The 23,714-nt window shown below is 41.9% G+C and overlaps 2 protein-coding genes across 3 annotated transcripts in view; both read right to left on the minus strand.

The window, feature by feature from the left end:
* Window positions 1–23,714, minus strand: part of LOC124012386 (zinc finger protein 205-like) — a 303,385-nt gene that overhangs the window by 134,511 nt on the left and 145,160 nt on the right. The window lies entirely within an intron of this gene.
* On the minus strand, window positions 10–18,505 carry LOC124012394 (zinc finger and BTB domain-containing protein 20-like). 2 transcript variants are annotated; one of them, XM_046325972.1, is made up of 8 exons: window positions 18,361–18,505; window positions 18,003–18,251; window positions 17,333–17,457; window positions 15,481–15,648; window positions 3,035–3,199; window positions 2,508–2,619; window positions 1,404–2,292; window positions 10–529 (listed from the first exon to the last, which is right to left on the minus strand). In XM_046325972.1, the coding sequence occupies exons 1-8, from the start codon at window positions 18,398–18,400 to the stop codon at window positions 523–525; spliced, it is 1,755 nt and encodes a 584-aa protein (XP_046181928.1). In that variant the 5' UTR covers window positions 18,401–18,505; the 3' UTR covers window positions 10–522. The 2 variants fall into 2 exon arrangements, with proteins under 2 accessions (XP_046181928.1, XP_046181927.1); XM_046325971.1 differs by lacking the exon at window positions 10–529 and having other exon boundaries at window positions 666–2,292.

Consider the following 23,714-nt stretch of genomic DNA (forward strand, 5'->3'; position numbering starts at 1 on the left):
CGCTATTGCGCCTTCTTCACCACGTTGTCTGTATGGGTGTACCATTTTCAGTTTGTCTGTGATGTGTACGCTGAGGAACTTTCCACCTTATCCACTGCTGTCCTGTCGATGTGGATAGGGGGGGTGCTCCCTCTGAATCCCAGGGTGATCTGCTCTGCTCATCATGGATACTGTGGTGTTTGTATCATAGGAACAGGAGGGTCTATCTCTATCAGCCCCATTCCCTGCTCCATCTCTGCACTCACACTGTGAAGAGAAGGGTCTGGGCTGCATACTGGATCGCTGACTGGACCCCCCCCCCCCAGTCCCTCTGATGACCACCAGGAGTGAGGTTGTTCAGTCCACCTGTCCACTGGTTGTGTTCTATGTAGTGGTTGTGGTGGAGTCTCTGTCCTTTGCGGTTGGGACCGTTGTTCTGACTCGGGAAGGAAGAGCGACATCTCCTGATCCATGGTCCTGACCAGTTGCTTCATAGGTCCAGTCTCTTCCACCAGTAACACCAGATCAGCAGGTCTTCATTGACTACAGACTGCAAACAAATATTGCACGGAAAAGCATAAAGCTTTATATAAGAAACTTTGCTGTACACACAGAGACATGACATGATATTATAAAACGTTAACCACAGTCAAGCCAACTCTGATTCAAGTACCTTACAATATGGAGCCATTGGAGTTTATTATAAAAAAATGTATACATATTTATATTTAAAAATTATACAAAATAGCCAAGTCAGTCATCAGAGTCAATTTAGTATTTAATTTAAACAAAATAGCAATCACAAGTAGAATAACTTCTCACTATGGTAACACTACCTTTTCTATAAATCTGGTACCATCGCTTTGATAAAATTAATTTTAGAATACTTTGGAAAAGCTTCAACATTACATTACACATAGCTTCACTACTAAATTTCAAGTAAACATGAATTAAGGCACTATCATTATCTCACTATAAAACACCAGCATCAAACAGTACAAGGTTGTCACTTCATCAGGGAAGCATTTTTACAGACACCATCACACCAACTATCACCATATCATCTACTCTGCCTCATCATACTCATTATTTTCCTCAGTTCACTTCATCCAGTTCCCTACTACATCCAAAACCAACAGAATGAACTACAAACAAACTTTGGTGCGGCAGGTAGCCTAGTGGTTAGAGCGTTGGGGCAGTAACCGAAAGGTTGCTGGATCGAATCCCCGAGCTGACAAGGTAAAAACCTGTCGTTCTGCCCCTGAACAAGGCAGTTCCCCAGTAAGCTGTCATTGTAAATAAGAATTTATTCTTAACTGACTTGCCTAGATAAATAAACGTAAAAAAACAAAAACAAATAGAACTACACACAGGCCATGTGCATTTTTTGCAGGTGTAGCCTGAGGTAGCTCCTCTCTGAGTACCTCTTCTCGCAGTGCGTACAGGCAAACGGCCTCTCTCCCGTGTGGACCTTCAGGTGCCTCTTCAGCTGGTGCTGGTGGGAGAACCTTTTCTCACACTGGGGGCAGCTGAAAGGTTTCTCCCCTGTGTGGACTCTCTGATGGCTCTTCAGGTGGCCAGCCCGGGCAAAGCGCATTTGACACTGTGTACAGTTGAATGGTTTCTCGCCAGTGTGCATCCTCTGGTGGATCTCCACCTGTTTGGGAAAACTGAAGGCTTTCCCACAGAATGGACATGGGAAGCGCTTCTCTTTAGCGCTGCCAGCTTTACAGATTCCATCTCCACTACTGTCATTTATTAATGGGCTTGTGTAGCCATTTAGTGTTGAGGCACTGGCATTGTCTGAGGTCTGGTTTAACATTAGGAGAGTGTGAGGAGGACAAGTGCCAGGGAGTGTCTGTGTTGTCGCAGGGTCCATGTTCCAGTTGATAGATCCCATAGAAGGCAGACTGAAGGCAGCACTTGTTAGGGGGTTAACCTGAGGTGCCATCAGTCTCTCTGAATCACAACTATAGGAGCAGGACGGAGCATCACTAACGAAGTCTGTGTCTGTTCTCTCCAGTCGCATACGGACACCTCCCCGACCCTGCAGTCCAAATCTACGTCTCGCCCTGGTCTCAGCCAGTATGTTTTCATGGAGACTAAATTCGGTTGTTTTGTGTTCGACTGTCAGTTTCTGGTTAACAGTGTTCCCCAGCCGGGAGTTGAGTACACTGTCCCATCCACTGACCTCTATTATATCGCCTCTGGTCCTGGCCTGCTCAGTGATGTTGTCCCTTAAGCCTTTGGCTGCACCGTTCTGGGAATCCAAGCTGGCCGCCCAGTCTCCTCTGTTAGCATCCAGCCAACCACCTGCAGGAAGAGGTTACAAAATATACTTTAAAAACATGTAGAGAAAACTCTTCTGTCAATTACCTAATAATTTCCATACATAATGTGTGTTTTTGTATGTAAACATAAGCTTTATTTTATTAATGAAGAAAATTAAGGAGACATAATAGCCAGGTGCATCACCATTCCCATTGAAGATCTATTACTGTATGTAGACCATATTATTTCTCTCTTACCTTGCTCCCCCAGCTTTAGTCCACTCAGCAGATCAATGCTCTCTGGTTCATCCTCTATTGTCTCCTCTTTGACCAGCAGCAGATCAGGCTTCCCATCCTCCATGTCTACTGACTGTAAGAGATACAGAGTGAGAGGATGTTGGATCAAGAAATCTGATATGAGCACCCTGCTATGGAGCATCATCTGATTCGGCAATGCGGGATTGTTATGAGTACTATGCAAACATGTTAGTTGATTTGATCCTATGCAAACATGTTAGTTGATTTGATTACTTTACCTTCTTTGGTTTGATCATTCAAAGGCATGGTCCCACACTACCTGACAATATATCAAGACCTGTGCCCTTATACACAAAGAGTCTCAGAGTAGAAGTTCTGATCAAGGATCAGGTCCTCCACCTGATTACATAGTCATTCATTATGATCTAAAAGGCTAAACTGACCCTAGATCAGCACTCCAACTGAGAGGCTTAGTGGAATACGGCCCGACGTAATACCATTCAGACTGTAGTTTACAGTGGGCTCACCTCAGTGATACTGTGTATGGTCCTGTGCTGTTCAGCTGGTTCCTCTGTGGGTTCAGGAGCAGGTGTACTCTGGTTGTCCTTCATAACCATGGTCCTCTCAGTGTTCCCCAGACCCTCCCCACACCCCTCCTCCTTCACCAGCAGCACCTCTGGACCCTCCTCCTCCTGGAAGAGACAGGTGATACAGATTACACAGACATACACTCCCTCAGGTATGTACACACAGATAATAAACACACTTTCAACATGGAGTGTTTACCCATCCCCACTACATTTGAGTCCAATACTGTAGTTAGTGACTTCATTGTTGTTAAACTCATCATTGTGGACATAAATATGATGTTGTGGGTAAATATGAGTCAGCTAGAAAATCAAGTCAACCTCATACAAACCCGGCTAAACTATTTTGACGTGTTCGTCAGTGTGTGTGCACTATACAGTGCATTTGGAAAGTATCCACACCCCTTGACTTTTTCCACATTTTGTTACGTTACAGATTTATTCTTAAAAATTGAATAAATCGTTTTTCCCTCAATCTACACACAATATCCCATAATGACAAAGCAAAAACAGGTTTAGACATTTTTGCAAATGTATAAAAAAAAATGTTTTACATAACTTTTCAGACCCTTTACTCAGTACTTTGCTGTGAAGTACCTTTGGCAGCAATTACAGCCTCTTCTTGGGTATGACGCTACAAGCTTGGCACACCTGTATTTTCGGGAGTTTCTCCCATTCTTCTCTGCAGACCAGGTCGTTGCACAGTTATTTTCAGGTCTCTCCAGAGATGTTTGATCGGGTTCAAGTCTGGGCTCTGGCCGGGCCACTCAAGGACATTCAGAGACTTATCCCGAAACCACTCCTGCGTTCTTTGCTGTGTGCTTAGGGTCGTTGTCTGATTGGAAGGTGAACCTTCACCCCAGTCTGAGGTCCTGAGCAGGTTTTCATCAAGTATCTCTCTATGCTCAGTTCATCTTTGCCTCGATCCTAAATAGTCTCCCAGTCCCGGCTGCTGAAAAACATCCCCACAGCATGATGCTGCCACCAACATGCTTCACATTAGGAATGGTGCCAGGTTTCCGCCAGATGCGACTCAGGCCAAAGAGTTCAGTCTTGGTTTCATCAGACCAGAGAATCTTGTTTATTGTGGTCTGAGAGTCCTTTAGGTTACTTTTGGCAAACTCCAAGCGAGCTGTCATGTAACTTTTACTGAGGAGTGGCTTCCGTCTGGCCACTCTACCATAAAGGCCTGATTGGTGGTGTTGCATTGATGTTTGTCCTTCTGGAAGGCTCTCCCATCTTCACAGGGGAACTCTGGAGCTCTGTCAGAGTGACCATCGGGTTCTTGGGCACCTCTGGTTCTTCTCCCCCGATTGCTCAGTTTGGCCGGGCGGCCAGCTCTAGGATGAGTCTTGCTGGTTCCAAACTTCTTCCATGCTCATCCCTTACACTCTGTTCTATGAACTCTGGTCTCTTGGCCATCCCACTCCTACAGGTAGGTCAGCTCAAGCTTAGCCAAGTCAAAGCGCTTATTTGTCCTGGCACCACAATGGTGGAACAGCAGAGTCCCTGCCCATCTTCCAAAAATGTTAAACCCTACCTCTTAAATTAATCCCACCCCCCAGCTAAAAATAAATAAGCAATTTAAAAATGTTCTGCCAATGTTATTATAGTTATTTTTATTTATTATTTAAAAAAATGAAATACCCCCTTTTCTCCCTAATTTTGTGGTATCCAATTGGTAGTTACAGTCTTGTCCCATCGCCGCAACTCTCGTACAGACTCGGGCGAGGCGAATGTCGAGAGCCATGCGTCCTCCGAAACACAACCCAACCAAGCCGCACTGCGGCTTGACACAATGCCCACTTAACCCGGAAGTCAGTTGCACCAATGTGTCGGAGGGAACAAATTACACCTGGTGACCGTGTCAGCGTACATTGCGCCCGGCCCGCCGCAGGAGTCGCAAGTGCGCTATCGGACAAGAACATCCCTGTCGGCCAAACCCTCCCCTAACCCGGATGATGCTGAGCCAATTGTGCGCAGTCCCATGGGTCTCCCAGTTGCGGCCGGCTGCGACAGAGCCTGGACCCGAACCAGAATCTCTAGTGGCATAGGTAGCACTGCAACTCTCGAGAGGCCCATAGTTGAGTTTTTATATTCATTTTTAATTTCTATACAATTTAAGATTTTTGTTTGAGATGTAGTTTAGGTAAGTTTTCAGATCTGATTTACTTGTTTTTATTTTCTTTAAGTTTTATAAAAAATATATTTTGTTTATATTATTTAGTGTCAGTTTTAGGGACAGAAAGTAACTTGCGCGTGGGAGGCTAACAGCCATTTTTGTCACTTCTTGCCACTCTGTGGCAGTAATACATAAGGTGATGGGTCAGGTCATAGGTTAGGTTTAAAGGGATAGTTTACCCAAATTACACATTGGTTTCCTTAACCTGTAAGCAGTCTATGGTCAAGGTACGACGGCAATCCATGCAAAAAAATGTCGGTACCATGACTTGAATGGGATTTTTTGCTACAAATGCTAAAACATTAGCATTTGGAAACAGTGCCAGGAAAACTAAACCAAAGCATGGACTGATGTCAAACCTTGTCCATAGACTGCTTACAGGGTAAGGAAACCAATATGTCATTGTGAACTGTCCCTTTAAAGCATGTGTCAAACTCATTCCATGGAGGGCCAAGTGTCTGCGGGTTTTCGCTTCTCCCTTGTACTTGATTGATGAAATAAGGTCACTAATTAGTAAGGAACTCCCCTCACCCCTTCTTTAAAGGTAGACTCAGCGAGATGTGAGGTAGATGCACCAAGTAAACAGTAGTAGTGGAAAAATGACTGAATAAAATACATAATTCAAATACTGAGCTATATTGTATGCAATTGTATTTTTTACATGTATGGTATTTTTAACTAATACAATTGCTCAGAGAAAGATTTTCACAAAAAGATAGGGGTCAAAATGATTGACACTCCTGTTTTCAATACCTCACCGTGCGAAGATTATAGCACTGAGCCTTTTTATAAAATGTTTTATAAAATTGTAGAATTGTAGAATACATTAGGAGGATGGATCTTAGACCATACAGAATCTTTCCAGATCATTGGTATCCTTTGTCTGCGCTTATGGACTGCCCTCTTCAATTCAAACCACAGGTTTTCAATGGGATTAGTTTCAATTTACCATTTCTTTGAGGATTTTGACGTGTGCTTGTGGTTATCGTCTTGCTGGAAGATCCACTTGAGGCCAAGTATCACCTTCCTTGCAGAGGCAACCAGGTTTTTGGCTAAAATGTCCTGGTACTGAGTAAAGTTAATAATGCCTTTGACCTTAACCAGGGCCCCAGGACCAGTGGAAGCAAAACAGCCCCATAAAAGATCCACCACCATATATTAGTGGGCATGGGGTTCTTATCTGCGTATGCATTCTCATTTCAACACCAAACCCACCACTGGTGTGCAAGGCCAAAGAGCTCAGTTCTTAATCAATGAAGACTTCTCCGAAAGGTACGCCTCAAAAGAAACGACCCGCTTTCTTTGAACAGCAAAAGAGGCAACATCACGTACCTGAAGTACGACCAGCTGGTGTTTCACCCCCTCCGCCCAGTAGGCCTACTGCAGGCGACATGGCTGTAGCCCACTGACCTATTCCTTTAATCTATTTGACTTTTTTTTTTAAATCTTAACTCACTATGGACATTTCCAGCATAATTTTATGGTGGTTTGGGGAAGGCTTAAAACAAAATCATTTAAAATAATGCGCCTATGTATCATCTGTATTCATAAGTGGAGGCTCCTCAGAGGAGGAAGGGGAGGACCATCCTCCTCAGTGAATTTAATAAAAATAGTTAAACATTTAAAAAGTTGTCCTTTTTCAGATAAAAACTATCAAATATATTCACAATACCAAATAATTGATTAAAACACACTGTTTTGCAATGAAGGTTGACAGTAGCCTCAACAGCACTCTAAGGTAAGTACCATGGTGTAGCCGGAGGACAGCTAGTTTCCGTCTTCCTCTGGGTACATTGATTTCAATACAAAACCTAGGGGGCTCATGGTTCTCAACCCCTTCCATAGACTTACACAGCAAAATTCTGACAACTTCCGGAGGACATCCCCCAACCTATCAGAGCTCTTGCAGCATGAACTGACATGTTTTATACCCAATCAAAGGATTAGAGAATGTACTGAAAGCATAAGCTACAGCTAGCTAGCGCTGCAGTGCATAAAATGTGGTGAGTAGTTGACTCAAAGACAATAGCTAAAGTTAACAAATTAATTTCTTCCAAAATGGAGGAGCGAGAGAGCAAAACTTTCACTGTTTTCATATCTAGCAAACGCAGCTAGCTAGTTTAGCCTACTCAAACACCCAGCTCAAACAGAGGAATGCTATGTTAGCTAGCTATGACTATCAAACACTGGAACTCTTCCAAGTCAAGGTAAGCTTTTGGTTTTATTAATTTATTGCCACCGGGGGGCCCCAATGACTGTACTGCATGATTGTAGCGGGTTTACTAATGCATTAGTTCTATTAGCTATGTTGACTATGATGTTACTTTAGCTAATATGGTGACAACGATGTAGGCTGTGCGTAGCCGTTATGATATGAATGTTTTGCTTGGAAATGCTTTTTCGCCTGGTAACAGACAATCTGCTGTGCATTGAAGTCCACAAGCAAAGGGAAAAGGTGAGGGGAAGAGAGCGCATACATGCGAGAAGGAATACAACAAACTGTATGTAGCTATGAAAGTGAATTGTTTGTGTGTGATCAGGGGTGTATTCATTCCGTCAATTCTGTTGAAAAACATTTCTTAAACAGAAGCAAACGGAACGAAATGGGGATTAACATACTGAGCTTTGTCCAATAGAAACTCTCGTTTGGAACTGTTGGACTAATGATTACACCTTAGGTCAGCTAGATGTGTGCAAGGCGGTATTGAATGTGTGTGATGGAAATGTTTACGTTTGTGTTTTTGTAAAAACCTATTTCTGTATTCATGCAAGTGACTGACTGAATGAATCCTCATTATCACGATCTGCAATTTGGCAGCCCAGAACCTTGTTTAGAGAAAGGGATATCTCCATTTGAAGGGCACAGCTTAGAGAGAAGCCTTTTGAGGTATTGGTCTGTCACATGCAAACGTTACTGATTTAATTAAATATGAATGATGAATAAGCTAAATCATGCAAATATAACTTGTCTGGTAATAAGAAATAACGGGACTGCCCCAGTAGATTGACATGTGTACTTGATGCATTGAGTTGGTTGGAACCTCTCCAGCACGCTGATAATAAACAATGATTCATTTAAGATTGACTTTGAGTCTCCCTGTGTAAGAATTTCCACGACAATTTGGCATCACGAACTGGATGATTGATTCTACCTGCGGAGCTTTCCAGTTGGGGGTCTGCGAGGAAAACCGGTGGCGCATTTTGAGGGAAATTCCCATCTGACCAAAAGATGACGAGACCCGCCCAGACCAGACCCTTATTGTTAACTGCCCAGGAGGAGACACATCATCTGCCAACAATTGAAGGACGGCAAATTATTTCAGTAAGTCAATTTTAAATTATTATTTATTATAAAACCAATACAATTAAGGTGAATAATGCATAAAAAGGTACCCGTAGTCTTATAGAAGAGTAGAGCGAGGGCGTAACAGTACCATGGAAGACCCGCTGACAGCTGTCTTGTAGACATTTATTGAACTGTATACGTGGTCTGCAGCCACTAACAATGACACGTGGTGTTATTAAATACACAGAGCCTTCGGAAAGTATTCAGATCCCTTGACTTTTTCCACATTCTGTTACGTTACACCCTTTCTAAAATGGATTACATTTTTAAAATCCTCAGCAATCTACACACAAGACCCCATATTGACAAAATGTAAACAGGCTTTAAGATTTTTTTTGCAAGTTATTTGTAATACAACGACAGATACATAATATACATAAGTATTCAGACCCTTTGCTATGAGACTCGAAATTGAGCACAGGTGCATCCTGTTTCCATTGATCATCCTTGAGATGTTTCTACAACTTGATTGGAGTCCACCTGTGGTAAGTTAAATTGATTGAACATGATTTGGAAAGGCACACATATGTCTATATAAAGTTGACAGTGCATGTCAGAGCAAAAGAACAAGCCATGAGGTTGAAGGAATTTTCCGTTGAGTTCCGAGACAGGATTGTGTCGGCACAGATCTGGGGAAGGGTACCAAACAATTTCTGCAGCATTGAAGGTTCCTAGAGCTGGCCGCCCGACCAAACTGAGCAATAACGGGAGAAGGACCTTGGTCAGGGGGGTCACTCTGACAGAGCTCTAGAATTCCTCTGTGGAGATGGGAGAACCAGAAGGACAAGCATCTCTGCAGCACTCCACCAATCAGGCCTTTATGGTAGAGTGGCCAGACAGAAGCCACTCCTCAGTAAAAGGCACATGACAGCCCGCTCTGAATTTGCCGAAAGGCACCTAAGGACTCTGACCATGAGAAATAAGATTCTCTGGTCTGATGAAACCAAGACTGAACTCTTGAATGCCAAGCGTCGCGTCTGGAGGAAACCTGGCACCATCCCTACAGTGACGCATGGTGGTGGCAGCATCATGCGGTGGGGATGTTTTCAGTGTCAGGGACTGAGAGACTATTCAGGATCGAGGCAAAGATGAACAGAGCAGTACAGAGAGATCTTTGATGAAAACCTGCTCCAGAGCACTCAGGATCTCAGACTGGGGCAAAGGCTCACCTTCCAACAGGACAATGACCCTAAGGACACAGCCAAGACAATGCAGGAGTGGCTTCAGGACAAGGGTCTGAATAGTTATGTAAATGTGACATTTCAGTTTTGCATTTTTAATAAATTAGCAAAAATTTGGGCTATTGTGGGTAGATTGATGAGGGGGAAACAGTTTAATCAATTTTAGAATAAGGCCGTAACCTAACAAAATGTGGAAAAAGTCAAGGGGTCGGAATACTTTCAGAAGGCAGAGTAGGAGATACATATTGTGCATAGGAAGTAACGACAAGAGAATCATTGAAGATGCACATGGGGTAATAATGTAGGGACTCAATCTAGGGATTCCATCCACCACCCCCCATCGTAGTCTGGGACTACTAGTTTATAAGAAATAGCGGCAAGAGAACCATTGAAGATACATAGGATGTAATGATAGAAAAGTCAACGTGGTCTGAGAACCACTGATAATAGCACAAGGTGTTATTGTAGGCATTTAGAATTGTTAAAGTTGCACATGGAGCGTTGTGGATGTGAATACCTAAGTATAGTTATAAGGAAAATAATGAATACCCCAACCAGTTCTGTGTGAGCTGAGTTTTCAGGTCTATAACATTATATAGGGATTCTGTATGTATATATGAAAGAAAATAGTATTATTCCTGAATATGCTGTTAAATAGAAGACTAGAGTGAATATTTAAACCCCTGTATGAATAGAACACTGGTGTATAGGATGAATTTGTGATGTAACAAATGTATAATGGGTTACTAGAGATCTGATGAAGTAAACAATAGAACAAATATATATAGAACCTGCTAATCCACAATTAGACGTACATACGTGGTGTAAAAAGTATTCTGAGAAATGTTCAGAGTGGTCCCTTGATGGATCATTTGAGAAAGATAGGGTTAATTAAAGCATTGTATAGGATTTGACTTACCCCTAACCAATAAAAGTATAACTACTTTCTTCCACCCTGGTAATACATTTTGAAATAAACCTCATACCTTGTTAAATAGAACCAACTCTGTATTCACCTAATCAACCGTTAAAAATGCTAGGTAGAGACTTATTATGGACAGAGCATGCGATATACAGGGGACAGATATAGAGTGCCAGCCCAGTTAATACATATTGATCCCTCCAAAGCATTACATATGAATCTTAAAATAGACATTTAATAAGTGTGAAGGAACAAAGTGAATGGTAATGGAATTTCAGATAGCACTCTAATAATGCAATATCTTAGTAATTGAAGAAGTAAATGTTTCAATACAAGATCACATTACGAACAGAGGGATTGAGCATTAGGACTGATATTAAATTAGAGGCAGCCATCTGATGTTTGGGTTACAGATAAGCTTCCTGTGGAACAACAGCTAGCCGCCAGTACTCACTGAGGAAAAAAATCAGGCTGTAAGGGACACAGTGAAATTTGGAACAGAGGCATGAATAATTGAAATATGTTTTTGAGAATTTCCAATTAGTATTCTATAGTGTGGGTAGCACAAGTGATTTAAGTAATTGCTCGAGCATTGTAACCTGCAGTAGCGCAGAGGTCTAAGCAGCGTGCTCCGGCCCCGAGCCTCATGATTGCGCCCAGTGCAGGGTGATCTAGTGGCAAGCCTGAGCCTACATTAGGGCCACAAGTGAATTGCATTTATTTCAATGTTTTCTAGAAGTAAAACAAATAGTCTGATAATTTACGATTCTGAGAAAAGTGTATCAGCTCAACAAAATCATCTGGGATAGGCTCAAACATCTTGACAGCTTTACAAAATGAAATATTAAGGCTACACAATACAGGCTTTCAATCCACACCAAAGACAATAACTAAATTGACAAATTATACACAGCCTAATTATAAAACTAGGCGAGCATCAAAACTGGAGGAAAATATATCGTTATACAAGTAGGCCTACATCTGTCAATCAACTGATGGCTTTATGCTTGATGCAAAAATGTGGTGGGAGGCTCCGTAAGGAAGGTGTGAAGCAATTGCGGCGCCTACGGAAGCATGCAGAGGCCAAATTGAGCTCCGTACCATCGCTTCTCGTCTCCCAAATTGTGTAACAATGCAGAGGACTCCGTATAGCTCCACATTGACATGATTGGCTGATGGTAGGTGTGGGGGGGGGCAGGAGGTCCTGTATAAACACAAACTCACTTCCCTGACAAGTTCCTTCACAACAGCTCTGCGAAGCACAAGATGTATGAATTCCCTGACTCCTGCCGAAGCAGTATCACCGTAAATGCTACACGGCCAATGCAGATGTCGGATTGACCATGCAGCGCCTTTTACGGGTAGCCTACAGAATGTAGTTTATTGGAATATAACCAAATGGCATATTGTAACCAGTGCCTGCCCTCGGTCAAAGAGTCTAAACAAGACGTTGGTTGCTCCCGTGGTAGATCAGGTCACACTTCCAACTGTCTATGTTCGCCCCCTGGTTGGTGTTGTCATCGGAAAGACCTAGCTCTTTTTGAACAGACTAAGGGCGATTGACAAGCATTCCGTACAACAGAAAAAAGGATTTCCTGGTTTACCACGGCAAATCTGTGGCAATTTACCCGACACTTTGTATGAATGGAAACTAATGTTGGTGTAGCGTAGGCTATTGTTATTATTTTGTTTCCTTTTTATGTTATCCAAAAGTGTCTGGTATGGTCATTTCTTATCAAGATCAGGGGTAAAATATCCCTAGACTGTCCATTTTTGAAATGTGTAACTTAATCAAGTCAATCAGGGGGATTGAGTTATTTGTGCCAGAAATGCGTTGGCCGGAATCGAACCCCCGCCAAAACAGTATTGAAGGCAACAGCCCTAACCGCAAGACCACGATTGAATTATATTTTCACAGATCATTCGTAACCTTAAGATACACTTGTATGTAGTGGCCTAGTGAAGACCAATATCCATAGTGTTATTAAGCTATGTAAAACGACAATTTTTGATGTATATGGCTGCTGCATTTCAGATACATTTTTGTACATTTGAATTTTGAGTGAGCGAGAATATTTTTTATAGCAAGCGCTGATCCCAATGGCTTGACTGCCCCTGCATGGAGAGAAAGAACTGATTTCAGGGATTCACCAGGCTCATTTGAATTTCCTGATGCGCAGAAAAATTCCCTGCGACAGAAGAGTGATCAAGTACCACTGCGCCACCCGGGAGGCAGTAATTTTGATCATAAACACATCAATAACTTTCTTGATCTTATTGCTACAAGTAGCAATCTGACAACATATTTTCTCATTTATTTTAAAATCGGGGGTATCTGGTGTCTTAAATTCCCGTTATTTTAACTCGTTTGCACCAGCTCTCAAAGGTCAATAGAATTTGTTTCTCCCCAATTTCGTGGTATCCAATTGTTGTAGTAGCTACTATCTTGTCTCATCGCTACAACTCCTCCGATACACAACCCAGCCAGCCGTACTGTAAGAACCAACCCGGAAGCCAGCCGCACCAATGTGTCACACCTCCTGTTGCGCCCGGCCCGCAACAGGAGTCGCTGGTGCGCGATGAGACAAGGACATCCCTAACGAGACCTTACGACAGAGCCTGGGCGCGAACCCAGGGACTCTGATGGCACAGCTGGCGCTGCAGTACAGCGCCCTTAATGTCACAAACACAATTGCTATATTTACAGAAAAACATTTTGATATCTACTGGTCGGATGTTGTAAATGAAACTGCTGCTCAAAAGCAAAATAACATTTTCCATGGCATTTTCGTTCAATGATTAGTATCGCAAAACTTTATTTGTAATTAAATGATGTTGACAACTGGTTTAAATCAAATAAGTTGTCCCCCCCCCAAAAAATGTAAAGCTATCACATGCATTTTATTGCCCGAAAAAATAATACATTTTGTTAAAATGACCAAATCCCAAGGTGTTCTCATTGACAAAAATAATTAACTGGGAAAATCCCATTTATTTTTTTCTGAAATAAAATTGCGAGAAGTATTGGTGTCATCAGACGAATTCAACCATCCCAAGTAAAATAATATTAAATCTGTAATACACCTTAATGCATCCTTATGTTGCAATACACTCTTGGCCCCTCAAACTCAACTCTGGAAGTCGAAGCCAATTCTGCTGCATTTTTTTCTCCATTGTTCCCCTCTACTCATGGACTGATTTAAGACCTGGTACAATTAATTATCAGGTAGAACAGAAAACCAGCAGGTTCTGGACCTCGTTGGGTAAGAGTTGAATAGCCCTGGTCTAGGCCAATACTTACAAAAGTAACATATTCATTCTCCAAAAACGTTTTGTGATGCTGGCAACTCATTCAGACAGTCGTGCCAGTTCCTCTCCACTTTTCCATCGCCTATTAGTTCTTAATATTTATGACATCAACCAACCTAGAATCTGTTTGCTTTTCAAATCAAAACATATGTACTCCCGGATTCTTTTCATCTCCTACAGAGGTCCACCTCAAGCACTTATTTTAAATTTTTAGGCTTATATATATATATATATATATCACACAATATCATATCTGGATGCAATATTCTACCCACAAATATTCAACATTAATCTGTTACTCTCGTTATTCTAAATGCATCTGTGGATCCTTTCTGCTGATAACACTGAAAATTAATCTGTGTCTTTAATGCAGGGTTTGATCTAAACATCAGATGCTATAGAGTGGAATGTGTACTTCCTATGTTACATAGTGGAATGGTTTTTCTGCTGGTGTATCCTGAGGTTGCTCCTCTCTGAGAACCTCTTCCTGCAGTGCGTACATGCAAATGGCCTCTCTCCCGTGTGGACCTTCAGGTGCATCTTCAGCTGGTCCTGGCGGGAGAACCTCTTCTCACAATGGGGGCAGCTGTAGGGTTTCTCCCCTGTGTGGACCCTCTGGTGCCTCTTTAAGTGACAAGCCTGGGAAAAGCACATATGACACTGGGTACAGCTGTAGGGTTTCTCCCCTGTGTGGACCCTCTGGTGGATCTCCACTTTCTGGGGGCAGCTGAAGCCTTTGTTACAGAACATGCAGAGGAACCGTTTCTCTTTACTAATGCCGGATGTTGCTCCCCCTCCACGAGCCATGGCTCTTTGGTCATTTGAGTTCAACACTTGATCGAAAACGACACAGCCGTGTGAATCGGAAGGTGCCATCGACGTGGACACTGGGACACGATCCCTGAATGCGTGTAAAGGGGAGTGCGTGACAACATTTATATTTGTGTCCAAGCTTTCTCTGTAATCTAAGAAATCTCTACCCTGTGAGTGTCTGTCTCCTAGGTGACCATCTGCATTCCATGTGGGAGGAGCGTCGCCCTCCACTTTCACCTCGTCTACCACTATAACCTCTCGTTTCTTATCTAGGCACCCTTCAGAGTATACACTACTACTGTACTGGTTCCAGTCCTCTCTAAACAGATGAGTCTGTGTCTCTAAACCCAAGGATATGTTGCCAGGGTCCATCTCTGTAGTGTAAGAACAAGGCAGATCATCAACACCAGTGTCTAATGCGTCACCATCTCCAGAGGAATGAACCGTCCTCTGGCTCTGGTGAAATACCGGTAAGTACTCTGAGCTGGAAGCAGGAGGAGAGCCCAGTGGCCGCAGTTCCAGTCTCTCTGAGTCTGATCTGTGGTCAGATCCTGTGGGTAAGAGCCTGTGTGTTACAGTTAAAGTCTCTGTGTCTGTCTCTGACTTGAGGACGGTGTTCGGCGTTCCACTGACCTCCGTGATGCTGTGTTGGGTCCTGGGCTGAGGCGAGGCGGCGGGGTCCTCCCTGGACACAGGGGGTGCTACAGTCAATCCAATCTGGATGTCTCTGCTGTGTCTTGTGTCCTCTCCTTCAGTTCTCTCCTGCTTGACTCCAGGACCTGCAACCCCTGTATCTGCAGACTGACAGAAGAAGAGGAGGTTATTGCAGGTACATGAGTTGAATTGGATAACAATGTCGTAGGGAAGTCTCACAAGCTCCCCTATGGCAGAGAAATAAGGATGTACAGTACCAGTCAAAATTGGACACACCTACTCATTCAAAGGTTTTTATTTATTTTTACTATTTTATACATTGTAGAATAATAATCAAAATTTTGAAATAACACATGGAATCATGTAGTAACCAAAAAAGTGTTAAACAAATCTAAATATATTTCATATTTGAGATTCTTCAGTAGCCACCCTTTGCCTTGACGGCGTCGCACACTCTTGGCATTCTCTCAACCAGCTTCATGAGGTAGTCACCTGAAATGCATTTAAATTAACAGATGTGCCTTGTTAAAAGTTAATTTGTGGAATTTCTTTCCTTCTTAATGTGTTTGAGCCAATCAGTTGTGTTTTGGTAAGGTAGAGGTAGTATACAGAAGATAGACCTTTTTGGTAAATGACCAAGTCCATATTATGGCAAGAACAGCTCAAATAAGCAAAGAGAAACGACATGTCCATCAATACTTTAAGACATGAAGGTCAGTCAATATGGAACATTTGAATAACAAAGTTTCTTCAAGTGCAGTCGCAAAAACCATCAAGTGCTATGATGAAATTGGCTCTCATGAGGACCGCCACAGGATAGGAAGAACGCGTATTTCTGCTACAGAGGATAAGTTCATTAGAGTTACCAGCCTCAGAAATGGCAGCCCAAATAAATTCTTCAGAGTTCAAGTAACAGACACATCTCAACATCAACTGTTCAGAGGAGACTGCGTGTATCAGGCCTTCATGGTCGAATTCATGCAAAGAAACCACTACTAAAGGACACCAATAAGAAGAAGAAACTTGCTTGGGCCAAGAAACATGAGCAATGGACATTAGACTGGTGGAAATATGTCCTTTGGTTCGAGTTCAAATGTGAGATTTTTGGTTCCAACCACCGTATCTTTGTGAGACGCAAAGTAGGTGTGATGGTTTGGGGGTACTTTGCTGGTGACACTGTCTGTGATTTATTTAGAATTCAAGGCACACTTCACCAGCATGGCTACCACAGCATTCTGCAGCGATACGCCATCCCACCTGGTTTTCGTTTAGTGGGACTATCATTTGTTTTTCAACAGGACAATGACCCAAAACACACCTCCAGGCTGTGTAAGGGCTATTTGAACAAGGAGAGTGATGGAGTGCTTCATCAGATGACCTGGCCTCCACAACCTCAACCTAATTGAGATGGATTAGGATGAGTTGGACCGCAGAGTGAAGGAAAAGCATCCAACAAGTGCTCAGCATATGTGGGAACTCCTTCAAGAAAAGCATTCCAGGTGAAGCTGGTTGAGAGAATGCAAAGCGTGTGCAAAGCTGCCATCAAGGCAAAGGGTGGCTACTTTGAAGAAACTCAAATATTAAATATATTTTGATTTGTTTAACACTTTTATTGGTTACCACATGAATACATATGTGTTATTTCATAGTTTGATGTATTCACTATTATTCTACAATGTATAAAATAGTAAAATTAAGAAAAACCCTTGAGTAGCTGTGTCCAAACTTTTGACTGGTACTGTAAACAAGTAAATAGCTTAGGGGAGCCTTTCTGAAATAAATTGGCCATATTTGATGTACTGTAATTTTGATGTAAAACTATTACACTAACCTCTATCACGATAACGTGCTGGGTTGAGGTTCCACTCCCCTCATCAACGGTGATTGGTCGGTCATCTCTCCATGTATTGTCTCCCGCTGGCTTCACAAAGCTCCTGTAGCCTCCAGTGAGATTTCCTTCAACAGAGATTTAATTGGGTGGGAAAAAGATGGTTAGATTAGCTACTGTCAATGCTCAATTGCATATTGTACCCAATTGACAATGTCTAGAATTGGCAAGGATGTAGGGTAACACCTTAGAACTTACTGATAGACTATTTATAGATAATTTGATTGTTTCATGCACCATATAGTTTTCATTGAGGAAATAATAGGAAATGCAGTAAATCAAGAATCTGGTTTGAATATGATGTCTTTGCACAAGATAAGTAATCAGAGGAAAGATTGCATACTATTCAAAAACTGACCATGACCGAATTCTAGGTAACACATGTGCAGAGGGGAACGAGGCGAAAGGCACTAGCTATATATGAACGGTGACAGGCTGCACAGCCTCGGCCTTCCGGGAAATAGTGTCTGTGTGCAAGATATCTAAGTAAGCAATCCGGGGAATTGTTGCATTCTATCCGACAACTGACCAAGACACAATTCTGAGTAATATACATCTGAACACATGTGCAGGCGGGAACAGGGCGACAGCCCCAGCCTTGTGCAAAATGTACCTCTGGCCAGTCCTCTGTATCGGTCGAGGATCTTGACACTACTGGGACGACTGGCGACGACGCGCTCTCGCATTGTCTTCTCTGCGCGCTCCCGTGTCACCTTCTGTTCCAATAGCTGTAGTTTCCTGCGTAATGTCCTGTTTTCTTTCTGGCTTTGAGTTATTTCCAAACGAAACACTGCATAGTCGTCGTCTACGAGTTTACAGATGTCTGCCACGGCTGTATTCGCTAGCACCTCCATAATGGAGGCTATTTGAGAGTGAAAAACCATACAGTTAGCCATTGTTAGCAGCTAGCTAGCGTTACCTAGATACAATCTATCAACCAAATCCTGTCTGCAATGCGAATTAAACACTACCTTGGGTAAGTATGTGATGCTGGGTAGTTAAATTAGTCATATTTTGAGTACCAAGGTGTTCATAAACGTCTACATAACAACAATAAAAACGCTATTGTGGAAATTGTTCTTGGTCACTGTTCACTTCCGTTTTCTTCTTCTTCGTGTGATTTTCCGTCAGAGACACCACTTTCGTCACAATTTCTAATACCAGAGAGAAAGAGGAAGAAACATGCCCAACTCCGCTGAAAATCTGTCTCCTCCCAGCAGGTGGCGTTTTTTTCGTCGTTTCGCCAACCAAGCAATGAGTTTTTGTTAGGTCAATGAGTGTCGAATTTGTTAAACAAATTGTTTTATGGCTATGTGGGTTTATTTGATCGAATAATAGTTTCGTAATGCTTAAGTTGCTACCAGTGTACTGATATAAGCTGTCCCGGAAACTCTGAGGAAAAACCGCTTTATATCAAATTTTATTGGTCACATACACATGGTTAGCAGATGTTATTGCGGGAGTCGCGAAATGCTGGTGCTTCCAGTTCCGACAGTGCAGCAATATCTAACAATTCCACAACAAATACCTAATATACACAAATCTAGGTAAAATAAATATATATTTATTTTATTTTACCTTTATTTAACTAGGCAAGTCAGTTAAGAACAAATTATTTTTTTCAATGATGGCCTAGGAACAATGGGTTAACTGCCTTGTTCAGGGGCAGAACTACAGATTTTTACCTTGTCAGCTTGGTGATTAGATCTTGCAACCTTTCGGTTACTAGACCAATGCTCTGACCACTGGAATAAGAATATACAAATGTATAGATGAGCAATGTGAGAGCGGTGTAGGATGCAATAGATAGTATAGAATACAGTATATACATATGAGATGAGTAATGCAAAATATGTAGACATTATTTTAAAAAGTGGCATTATTAAAGTGACTAGTGTTCCATTTATTAAAGTGGCCAATGATTTAAAGTCTGTATGTAGGCAGCAGCATCTCTGCTAGCGATGGCTGTTTTTCAGTCTCTCGGCCCCAGCTTTGATGCACCTGTACTGACCTCACTATCTGGATGGTAGTGGGGTGAACAGGCAGTGGCCCGGGTGGTTGTTGTCCTCTGATCTTTTTGGCCTTCCTGTGACATCGGGTGCTGTTGGTGTCCTGGAGGGCAGGTAGTTTGCCCCCGGTGATGCGTTGTGCAGACTGCACCACCCTCTGGAGAGCCCTGCGGTTGTTGGTGGTGCAGTTGCCGTATCAGGCAGTGATATAGCCTGACAGGATGCTCTCAATTGTGCATCTTTAAAAGTTTGTGAGGGTTTTAGGTGACAAGCCATATTTCTTCAGCCTCACCACACTGTATGTGTGGGTGGACCCTTTCAGTTTGTCTGTGATGTGTACGCCAAGGAACTTTCCACCTTCTCCACTGCTGACCCATCTATGTGGATGGAGGGGTGCTCCCTCTACTGTTTCCTGAAGTTCACGATCATCTCCTTTGTTTTATTGACGTTGAGTCAGAGGTTATTTTCCTGACACCACACTCCGAGAGCCTTCGCCTCCTCCCTGTATGCTGTCTCGTCGTTGTTGGTAATCAAGCCTACTACTGTTTTGTCATCTGCAAACATGATGATTGAGTTGGAGGCGTGCATGGCCATGCAGTCATGGGTGAACAGGGAGTACAGGAGGGGGCTGAGCATGCAACCTTGTGGGGCCCCAGTGTTGAGGATCAGCGAAGTGTAGATGTTGTTTCCTACCTTCACCACCTGGAGGCGGCCCAACAGGAAATCCAGGACCCAATTGCACAGGGCGGGGTTGAGACTAGAGGTCGACCGATTCTGATTTTTCAACGCCGATACCGAATATTGGAGGACCAAAAAAAGCAGATAGCGATTAATCAGATGATATATATATATATATATATTTATTTGTAATAATTACAATTACAAGAATACTGAATGAACAATTAACACTTATTTTAACTTAATATAATACATCAATAAAAATCTATTTAGCCTCAAATAAATAATGAAATAATGCAATAACAAAGTATTGAAGAAGAAAGTAAAAGTGCAATATGTGCCATGTAGAAAAAATGTTTAAGTTCCTTGCTCAGAACATGAGAGCATATGAAAGCTGGTGGTTCCTTTTAACATGAGTCTTCAATATTCCCTGGTAAGAAGTTTTAGGTTGTAGTTATTATAGGACTAGTTCTCTCTATACCATTTGTATGTCATATATCTTTGACTATTAGATCTTCTAATAGGTACTTTAGTATTGCCAGCCTAATCTTTGGAGTTGATAGGCTTGAAGTCATAAACAGCGCAATTCTTGAAGCATTGCGAAGAGCTGCTGGCAAACTCAGGAAAGTGCTGTCTGAATGGATCCTTACGAGCCTGCTGCTGCCTACCACCGCTCAGTCAGACTGCTCTATCAAATCATAAACTTAATTATAATATAATAACACAGAGAAATACTAGCCTTAGGTCATTAATATGGTAAAATCCGGAAACGATAATTTCGAAAACAAAACGTTTATTATTTCAGTAAAATACGGAACCGTTCCGTATTTTATCTAACTGGTGGCATTCATAAGTCTAAATATTGCTGTTACATTGCACAACCTTCACGTAATTTCTGTCATAATTACGTGAATTCTGGCAAATTAGTTCGCAGCGAGCCAGGCAGCCCAAACTGTTGCATATACAATGACTCTACGTGCAATGAACACGAGAGAAGTGACACAATTTCCCTAGTTTAATTTTGCCTGCTAACATGAATTTTTTTCACTAAATTTGCAGGTTTAAAAATATATACTTCTGTGTATTGATTTTAAGAAAGGCGTTGATGTTTATTGATTAGGTACACATTGGTGCAACGATTGTGCTTTTTTTGCAAATGCGCTTTTGTTACATCATTCCCGTTTGGCAAAGTAGGCTGTGATTCAATGATAAATCAACAGGCACCGCATCGATTATATGCAGCGCAGGACAAGCGAGATAAACTAGTAATATCATCAACCATGTGTATTTAACTACTGATTATGTGAAGATTGATTGTTTTTTATAAGATAGCATTAAACCTAACTAGCACCTTACCTTGGCTCCTTGCTGCACTCGCATAACAGGTAGTCAGCCTGCCACGCAGTCTCCTTGTGGAGTGCAATGTAATCGGCCATGATCGGTGTCCAAAAATGCTGATTACCGATTGTTATGAAAATATGAAATCGGCCCTAATTAACCAGTCATTCCGAATAATCGGTCAACCTCTAGTTGAGTCCCAGGGGCCTCAAGCTTAATGATGAGCTTGGAGGGTACTATGGTGTTGAATACTGAGCTATAGTCAATGAACAGTATTCTTACATAGGTATTCCTCTTGTCCAGATGGGATAGGGCAGTGTGATGGCAATTGCATTGTCTCTGGACCTATTGGGGCGGTAAGCAAATTGAAGTAGGTCTAGGGTGTCAGGTAAGGTAGAGGTGATATGATCCTTGACTAGTCTCTCAAAGCACTTCATGATGACAGAAGTGAGTGCAATGGAGCGATAGTCATTTAGTTCAGCTTTTGCCTTCTTGGGTACAGGAACGTGACAACACGAGGCCGTTAGACTGGGAGGATGGAACCTCTTCTCTAAAAAAACTCCCTGTAGATCTTCTGCACTAAAATCTCTCACACCCTAATATTTCTCTGCTGCTGCAACTACCAAATCTATCTTCTATGGATATGATTGACATGAAACCCACCCTATATTCAACCGATGGTGGGCAAAACACAACCTCAGATGATGTAAAAGAGTGTAAGCAGCAAATGCGAATATGAAAGAAAAAAAATCTGTTTATATGCATTTTAGATAATTGACGTTAAAGATTTTAAGAAAATTACAATTTTGATTAAAAAATGTTTTTTTCAAGGAATTATAAAATAGTTTGACGACCATGTTTGTAAGCTTTTAAATTATACCAATCTCCAGACTGGTCTCATAGACTACACATAACATAGTTAAAGTAAATCCAGGTCACTCAAATTAGTATGACATGTTACATTTGGTATGGGTACATAAGTTAGGTTACAACAAAAAGGCAAAAAGCGAAAGGAGGGTGGTTGGTCAGAGTGGGTGTACACCGCGAACTTCTTGCAACCCAAAAGGTTGCGTGTTGGATTATTTTTTGGGGGTGGAAAAAATATTGAATTTGTCCTTTACTACTATAGCCCATAGAAACACATTGAATAACACATTCATAAATGGCAAATGAGTCAGTAAAAAAATGAATAATAAGAAATAAGGTTTTGAAGTGTCTGTCCTATATCTAGGATATATAAGAAAGCTCAGGAAATGTGTGTGTGTGTGTGTGTGTTCACTTGAAGTAGGAAATGTACATACGCCTTAGCCAAATACATTTAAACTCAGTTTTTCAAAATTCCTGACATTTAATCCTAGTAAAAATTCCCTGTCTTAGGTCAGTTAGGGTCACCACTTTATTTTAAGAATGTGAAATGTCAGAATAATAGTGGCGAGAGTGATTTTATTTCAGCTTTTATTTCTTTCATCACATTCCCAGTGGGTCAGAAGTTTACATACACTCAATTAGTATTTGGTAGCATTGCTTTTAAATTGTTTAACTTGGGTCAAACGTTTCGGGTAGCCTTCCACAAGCTTCCCACAATAAATTGGGTGAATTTTTGCCCATTCCTCCTGACAGAGCTGGTGTAACTGACTCAGGTTTGCAAGCCTCCCCTTTTCCCTCCAAACATAACAATGGTCATTATGGCCAAACAGTTCAATTTCTGTTTCATCAGACCAGTGGACATTTCGCCAAAAAGTACGATCTTTGTCCTCGTGTGCAGTTGCAAACCGGAGTCTGGCTTTTTTATTGCGGTTTTGGAGCTGTGGCTTCTTCCTTGCTCAGCAGCCTTTCAGGTTACATCGATATAAGTCTTGTTTTACTGTGGATATATATATATATATATACTACCGTTCAAAAGTTTGGGTCCACTTAGAAATGTCCTTATCTTGTTCTTTTGCCCATCTTAATCTTTTATTTTTATTGGCCAGTCTGAGATATGGCTTTTTCTTTGCAACTCTGCCTAGAAGGCAGAGGAGGTGTGATGGTGTTGGGTTGCTTTGCTGGTGACACTGTCTGTGATTGATTTAGAATTCTATGCACACTTAACCAGCGTGGCTACCACAGCATTCTGCAGCGATATGCCGTCGCATATGGTTTGCACTTAGTGAGATTATCATTAATTTTTCAACAGGACAATGACCCAACACACCTCCAGGCTGTGTAAGGGCTATTTGACCAAGAAGGAGAGTGATGGAGTGCTGCATCAAATGACCTGGCTTCCACAATCACCCAACCTCAACCCAATTGAGATGGTT

This window comes from Oncorhynchus gorbuscha, linkage group LG24 (assembly GCF_021184085.1).
Source record: "Oncorhynchus gorbuscha isolate QuinsamMale2020 ecotype Even-year linkage group LG24, OgorEven_v1.0, whole genome shotgun sequence".
Taxonomy (NCBI): domain Eukaryota; kingdom Metazoa; phylum Chordata; class Actinopteri; order Salmoniformes; family Salmonidae; genus Oncorhynchus; species Oncorhynchus gorbuscha.